Source organism: Hipposideros armiger, unplaced genomic scaffold, assembly GCF_001890085.2.
Source record: "Hipposideros armiger isolate ML-2016 unplaced genomic scaffold, ASM189008v1 scaffold_594, whole genome shotgun sequence".
NCBI classification, from domain to species: Eukaryota; Metazoa; Chordata; class Mammalia; order Chiroptera; family Hipposideridae; genus Hipposideros; species Hipposideros armiger.
This window is the reverse complement of record NW_017731944.1, coordinates 55,133-63,088: the sequence shown is the minus strand read 5'-3', so window position 1 is coordinate 63,088 and position 7,956 is coordinate 55,133. Positions and strand designations below refer to the sequence as shown.

Sequence of the window (7,956 nt, the reverse complement as noted above, 5' to 3'; positions counted from 1 at the left end):
TTGTTATCTATTAGGATCAGAGCAATTAATTAGACAAATGGTTGCAGATTTAATTCTCACAGTATGGGAAATACCTAGGACTTTTCACAAGAACACGGAAAAATCCAATTTCCCACAGCCCAAAACATATATGCCCCTGACTTGAGGTTAAGAAAGGAATGAAGGCTGGCATTTATGGAGCTTCCAGAATGGTTTGCATTTGTTTACCTCTGTACAGTTTAGAAATCGTTTTTCCATCTTATCTCATTGATCCTGAGCAAATACTATTGGACTTATGAAGAGACTATTATACTTAATTTTCAGGAGAGGACAAGGAGGCTCAGAGTAGCTGTACCCAGGTGCTTAGGACAAGCCTGGGCACCCACCATCTTCTGAATCAGAGACAAGCACACACCCTAGCTGGCCCTCCCCACCTGGCACAAACTGTACTCCTTTTCAGACTTGGAGTACGTTATGTTTCAGGTGACTCAGATCTCCCAAAGGGAGATCTATCATGAGATGACAACAGCCTTTATTTTCTACTGTGAAATCTGGATGTGCTCCTGTCATCTTGGGGCAATTTAAATTCAAATTTGCAGATTTAGAAACATCTAAATTATCACTCTACCTGTGAAGCATTAGAACAGCATTACATCTGAAATAGTTATCTCTCCAGGAAGGTTAGAGGGCGAAGCCCTTCTCTATTAAACCTTTACACAAATGAAGCACCCCAGCACTCGCTTTATCTACATTTCCTCCCCATTGCACAAATTATTTGAGCTCTGAGGAAGAATCCACTTTACTGTAATTTAGCTTCCAGCTTCATTAAGAGGGAAAAGAATGTATAATTGTTTGAAAAACCATTTAACAAAATAATTTAAATGTGAGCTTTTTAAAATATGTATAAACATTTGAAAATGTTTAAAGAACTAGAATTGAATAACAGATTGGTTATACTAAAATAAAATGACTATTTAATGTGAACAGGGGTTCTTAAGATGGGTGCCTGCAAGGACTTTGGGAAAAGTATCCAATATGCCTTTATGAACAAGAGTGAAGCTAAGAGGAGTGTGAGCTACAGTCTATTATACATGTACAGCACTTGGGTATTTAGGAGAAATGAAAGGTCTCGAAGTAAAACACAAGCCTAAGCAAGAAATTTTTTTTAAAAACTTTATTTTCATGTTACTTGTAAAAATACATCTATAAATATTCAACTTCTCTATTCCAAAACATAGAGAAACACTGCATAATTAACATTAAATAAAGGCATTATGCCCTACGAGGAAGACATAAAATGTCCAAGGGATATTTAGAATATGGTTGGCTTCAACATCAGAAATGTTGACCACATACTGTGAAATTGTTTCAATAAATAACAACTAACATTCTTCTCAAGAGTGCAAAAATAGATGTACACATAACATTTCCCTGCCTTGACAATGATCTATTTGCCTGGATCCCCCATTATTTATCTCCACCTTTTATCATAGTGGATAGTATGGGATGGCCCCTCTGCCCCCCAACCAAAACTATTAGTTGAATGAATAAAAAAACATTTAAACCGCATCATCTTCAAATTAAATAATAGACAGGACTGAACTAACTTTGATTTAACGTAAAAATGACCCTTTAACAGTACAGCAAATTACTAAACACACTTATATATTTAAATATTAGATCATGAATATATAAGCTTTGAAAAATAAATAAATACATATGTAAATAAATAGAAGATTCTCGTAAGAAATGGTCAGACACATTAAACTCGGTCCAGGTGATCCCAGGAGCAATTTGTTTCTTTTCTTTCACTCTGAATTCACAGGATGCTACAATAAACGATAAGCTTCCTCCTTTCTAGATCAGTTGGCGCTGTTCCTGTGATGAGAAAATGGTTGCTGTTAAGACTCAGAAACTTGACCGTGTAGCCCTACATCAAGTGGTTACTACCTATGCTACTGCTGCCCTGTGTGGCAGAAAATGCAAGGCTCCTGAATACTGTTTAATTAGGAATAAGGGGCCTGTGGTCACAATTGTATTATAGCTACAAAAAGCCACAACATAATGTCACACTAAAAAGGACATTCATGACATCACTTAAGCCTCATAGCAAACCCCATGAAGTAGCTATTATTATTTTTCCCATATTATTGAGACTCAGAGAAATTAGGTGCCTTCCCTAGGGTTACAGAAATCATAAAATGTAGAGCCTGGACTTAACATTTGGAGCAGGGATTCATTGCAACCACTCAGATTTAGAGACCCATGTGGCTTAAAACCAGGGGTTCCACTTTTCAGGTCTGAAGCTACTGAGGTACACAGTGTTTGTTCTTTAATGGGTAGGAAGCATTTTAGATCATTGGCCAAATCCATAAAAAAAAGACACATTTCCCAACACTCATTTGAATGAGAATGGAGAGGGGGCTGGGGATGGAGTTTACTAGAAATATCCATCTGGCACCAGAGCAAAATAATGATGTTAAAGACAAATTTGATTGTCTTTTCGCTCCTTCAGCTACACCCTGGGTTTCCCTGATATAATTTCTCAGGAGCAGATGCTAATGATTCTAGTCACATAACTCACTTGTTTAGTATCTTATCGATGATTTTCTTAACCAAGGGGGCTGCGGGGTTGAGACAAGCTTCCTGTCCATTCTTGAGCGTGGCTCTGCAGAGAGAAGGGAGAATCCACGTGAGGCAGGAGGTGGGGCTGGGGTCAGGGTGGGGGCTTCGGGACGGTGGAGGTGACAGAGCTGTTAGCAGCAGCAGCGCGAGCAAGGCAGCACTTACATGACTTCGGTTCGGTCGCAGTGGGGTCCCGGGGGTGTCACCTTCACACTCTGGATGTTCTTGAAGGGAATCCCCTGCAAGGTCTTCAAGCACTGGCAGCGCAGCTCACCGACAACGGGCGCCGCTGCGGGGACAACAGACTTGGTTAGCGGGGCTGTCCCCCGATGGGCGCCTAAGGGGTCTGACCCGTCCCGTGTCCCGCCCTTGGGAACCCAGAGCACCAAGTCTCACCTTCTGCGCGCCGGCAGGCGGCGACCAGGAGCAGGAGCAGCAGCGCGGCCCGGAGGAGCCGAGGGGCGCAGGGGGCGGCGGCGGTAGCGGTGCGGGCCATGGCGCTCAGCTCGGAGGTTCGGGTCGGCGGTGCCTGGAGCACGAGAGCTGGCGGGAGAGCTGGCGGAGAGGGCTCTGTGGCTCCCCAAGACGAACGAACCCCTTTTATTCATGGTCGAAGCGGAAAGCTCGCAGCCCCCGGACCCGGGAAATTCCCAGACCCGCAGGACGTTGCGGGGTCTGGAAGGCGCGCCCCGCCCCTGGGGAGAGTTGGGAGGGGACACCCGCGGCTGCCACCTTGCCCCGCCTGCCGCGTGACTCGGCAGACTCTGGGTTATTCTGTTTCCGCCCAAATCCCCAAGCTGCTGGTGATTGAGTCGCCTCACAAGAGGCGTGTCGTTATTAGCGGAGACAGGCGTCCTGACGAACGTTATCAGGATTGGCGGAATTGAGGGGGGTGGGAAAGAGAACTGATTTTCCGTTTGTTACGTGAGCATAAATGTCTTCTGGCTTGATGATTTTTATTCACATCTGTATAAATACAGTTAAAATACATCTTAGATTATACATCAGAATATTCGCCTTGTTCCTGTTATTTGGCAAGCACAAAATAAGTCACACTCTGTGTCGTATCAGGGGTGAGCGGATGACCAGTGTCAAAAGTTCTTCAATTCAGTGCTTAATTTGGAAAAAGTGTCATAATCCTATATAACTTCCTTCCTCTGAAATTTTGGAACTTCCAGAGCTCTAGTAATCCATGATTACCACCTTTTGGGTGTACAGGACATTGATTGATCCTTGAAGTAAGGGGCTTGTGGTCATTTTGGAATTGTTGGGGTAACAGAAAACTGCATTGGTCTCACAGGGTCCACAGTTTCTAGTTTTGCCCACACACAAAAAAAGGTCATCGGAATCATGAAATGATGTCTGCTGTGAGTAGCACGCTTTGCTCATCGAAGTAGCAGAAGGGTGTGTTCCTGTGAGATACCCAAGTGACCGATCACTTGTTTAATCCCAGTTTCTTGTTTTATGTTCACAAATCTCATTTCATTTCCATGTTATGTGCATTTTGTTGCCTACAGTGATTTGATTTCCTCTCTAAAAAAAATAATCATGGTCATATTTTGGTTTTAGTGATTTCTAATAAGACATTTCAAGCTGTTAACTGGAACCGTTGTCATTCAGTAGCTCATTTTTCACCCTCAGTTTTAATGTCCTTCGTTGGATTATATGTAGATTTCAGAGGTGTAGGGGTGATTCTGGAGAGGTGTGGGGATACCCTGAGGAAAGAAATGAAGAGGAGGGTGCTGTGGAGGTGCCAGGAGAGGTGCCCTTGGCCAAGGTAGGAATTGGCTCTCCCCATTACCAGTACGTGACATTTAACCTGTCTGCGCCTGTTTCTTATCTGTAAAATGGAGATAAATGGTAATATCTACTTCAACAGGTTGTTATGGTGAATAAATGTGTTAAAATTTGTAAATCCCCACTACATATAACGTGCAAAAAAATCATTTTTAAATAAATAAAATAGAAATTTCTTTTTCCATACTAAGCAGAAATTCACTGGGGTATAAAGTCCTTGTCCAAAAAGAAAATAATTTTTGCAGAAAGAAAAACTCCAACCAATATAAAATTTTTGTACTTTCTTTTTTTCTTTAAAAGATTTTACTGGGGAATTGGGGGAGGGGAACAATGTTGGGGAGTTGTTATAACAGCCAAGTTTTTATTCAGTCTTTGTTGTGGAGGATACCAATCGCCACCTGGCTACCCGTTGGCAGCTCGTGGCCTCTAAACTCAAGGTGCTGTGTTCAATCTTAGTTGCGGGTGGGCGTAGCCACCATCCCATGCGGGAGTCAAACCAGCAACCTTGTTGTTAAGAGCGTATGCTCTATCCACTGAGCTATCTGGGCGGCAGCTCAGCTCAAAATATGAGTTCAGTCTTAGTTGCAGGTGGGCATAGCCCACCATCGAACAGGCAATCTTGTTGCCACACCAGCTGAGCCATCCTGCCACCTGTTGGCAGCTCAGTGACAGCTCAGCTCGGGCGCAGCGTCACTGGCCCATGTGGGAATCGAACCGGCAGCCCTGTTGCTCAGAGCTCACGTTCTTAAGCCAACTTTTAACCAACTGAGCCACTTGGCCGGCCCCTGTACTATTTTTTAAAAGAAAACTTAGAATGAATTTTTTTCCTGTCTAGTTTAATTTGGGGGTAATTTTATAATTCTAGTTTTAGTAATTTTAACTACAAAATGTGAATAAAAGTAAAGATGTGTTATCTTGATTATTAGAAAAGTTTATGAATTACTAGATTATAAATAAAGATTTGTCTGTATGTTTGTTTGTTTGTTTTTTCAGTAATCATCAGTGTAGTCCTGAGAAAAAGAACAGGGAATTTAAATTAAAAAAGAAAAGGAGTAGGAAATGAAAGATGACCTAAAATTTATAAAATATGAGTAACTCAGCAATAATTAAGAATTTGTATAGAGACTACTGTTGTTATCTTTATCTTTCTGGGATTCTTAATTGAAAATATTGTGTTTTATTGAGATAATCAGTAGTTCAGAATTATAATAGCTATTCTTTAAAAGTTAAAAATATGGTTTTATTTTTCTGATTACAGATGCATATCTGAAAAATTATAAAGGACAGAAAACATGAAGAGATTATATTAAGACTTTTTAACTTTCGTCCAAGGAAAAAAAATTAGCAGATCTTTCCTTTTTTCTTCAACATCCCTAGTAACTCTCATGTTATGTGCTTACAAGATGGTGAGCAAACATAAACTGTTATAGTAAATAACACTTTGATGTAATAATCAATGTTCTAAACCCTTTACAAATATGTGAAACCCACTCAGTTTTCTCAACTGCCCCCATGAAGTAGTTGCCAGTTTCCTTTCTCCACAGTTTTTCTCCAAAGAAAACTAAGGGGCAGAGAATTTAAGTAATTTCCCAAGGTCTCACATTTAATAAAATTCAGAATTTTGAGCTCTACATAGTGGAGTTTTAACCACACAATTTTTTTTTAAAAAGTTTTGTTTTTTTTTCTGAGACAAGTGATAGATAACTTCAGGACAGCAGTTTTGTTTTGTTTTGCTTAAATATGATTACTATTCTCATTGTTGAGTAGTTCAAATTCGCCTTTCCTAAAGCATAAAAATAGCAAACGGTTCAAATATCTCCAGTGTTTTATTTCACTAGTACCAAGAATTTTCTTTTGTTGCATGAATATGATATACTCAAATTTAATAAAATCTATAATAATAATAATGATTATATCTATTCATCTATCAATCTGATTTTCCAAGTCAATGAACTCTACCTCCCATATCTGGTCAGTGGGATGAAAGCTTCCCAGAAGGAAGACTGGGCATTTTAATCAGCTTTTATTTGCTGAGATAAACTTCACAGTTTTTTTCTGACTCAGTTTGGGTTCTCATGTTTTAATAACTGAACTATTTTTCCTTCAGCATTAATAGGAGGCTACTCAGACCTTTACTGTCTTTGTAAATTGAGAAAACAGGAAATGTTTGCTCTAATGCTTTCCAGATCCAACCCAAAGTACTGGTGTAGGCAAATACTCAAGGTGAACGAATAGAGCATCAGAAAATTTACAGTACTAGCCAAAAGGATGAAACATTTCAAGAAGCAGACTCATATTTGTAGAATTATCTATATTTTTATGCCTAGGGCTTGCTTGATAAGCATCAGTTGCTACAAAATGAAGTACAGGAAAGGTTTTCTACCTTAATATATTAATTCTCATAATTGAAATCTGTGACAGCTCCATATTTATTTTTCAGAAAATTTAAAAAGCAATGGTGTTCTGAATCCTACTCAAATAATCCAATTTTTCCTGTTTTGCCAAATGTCTTCAGCAATTATTTACTCATTTTGTGAGCTGAAGGACAGATTTATATGCCTGGACTTTAAACTAAAACAATAACCAATTTTAAAAGATAGAGTCATCCCTAAAATAAAAGCATTGGTTGTTAAATTCCATTTTGAGCTACCATGTTGACTGCATCTTGCAGATTTGATGGACACTACCTGAGCTGCCTTTAAAACCCGGAGTTGCTGCTGCATCCTGAGATGATGGAGCCACAAATAACAATGCAATGCTATTTTCCCCAGGATGTTTTTGGGAAATTGTGCCATCACAACTGCCAACCCTATTTTGCTGCAATTACTGCTCCTCATAGAATGACTCTGGCTCTAAGGGGGAAAGAATGAAAATGTCTGAATGTGGCATTAAATCCCTGGATCCTTCCGCTTCTTTAGCCCAGAGCATTTTGTCCAGTGTCAAAGTCATCTGCCTGGTTTAGTCTCTAGTATATTTTAATTTCTGCCTGATTTAGGCTGCTTCCTCCTCCTTCTGGCTACAGAGCCTTGTTTTCCATTGGAAACCCTCTCTTCTTCCTTCCAATCTGAGTAGTTCAGGTAGGGTGACTGACCCTACCGCAGAGCTCTAGGAGTGGGCTAATGACCTAAAGTCATATTGGTCAAGTCCTTCCAGTCTGGGTCCAAGCCCCCGCCACTCTGATAGGTGCCGGGGTGGGCAAGTAACGTAAGCCTGGTCACGTCAGAAAAAATTCCCTGGAGTCTTTTTTGTCAGGAAATGGTTGGAACAAGTAGCCCTTGCTTCCTGCTGGGTCATATCTGATAGAACAGAAGTTTGGAGCTTTGCCAATGCTTGCCTAAATGAAGCCAGAACAGAGGAAAGAAGACAGACCTGGGGTGAAAGTGATTACTAAAAGGAAATTTTAAATTGCAGCATCCAGCTTTATTTTATCTACTCAGTTTCATAAGTCAAATGATTCCCTTTTCATTAACCAATTTGAATTATGCTTTTTTTACTGACTCCACTTACTGCTAGAGTTGTCTTTCTAATCAGAAGGGCGTTTGAACTCAAATTTAA

At 40.3% G+C, this 7,956-nt stretch overlaps 1 protein-coding gene across 1 annotated transcript; it reads right to left on the bottom strand.

The window, feature by feature from the left end:
- Positions 1-1,169: 1,169 nt before the first annotated feature.
- On the bottom strand, positions 1,170-3,400 carry LOC109371834 (growth-regulated protein homolog gamma-like). The gene is made up of 4 exons (XM_019624577.1): positions 3,001-3,400; positions 2,770-2,893; positions 2,564-2,647; positions 1,170-1,857 (listed from the first exon to the last, which is right to left on the bottom strand). Exons 1-4 carry the CDS (start codon positions 3,098-3,100, stop codon positions 1,842-1,844), a joined length of 324 nt encoding a protein of 107 aa, XP_019480122.1. The 5' UTR covers positions 3,101-3,400; the 3' UTR covers positions 1,170-1,841.
- Positions 3,401-7,956: the final 4,556 nt, after the last annotated feature.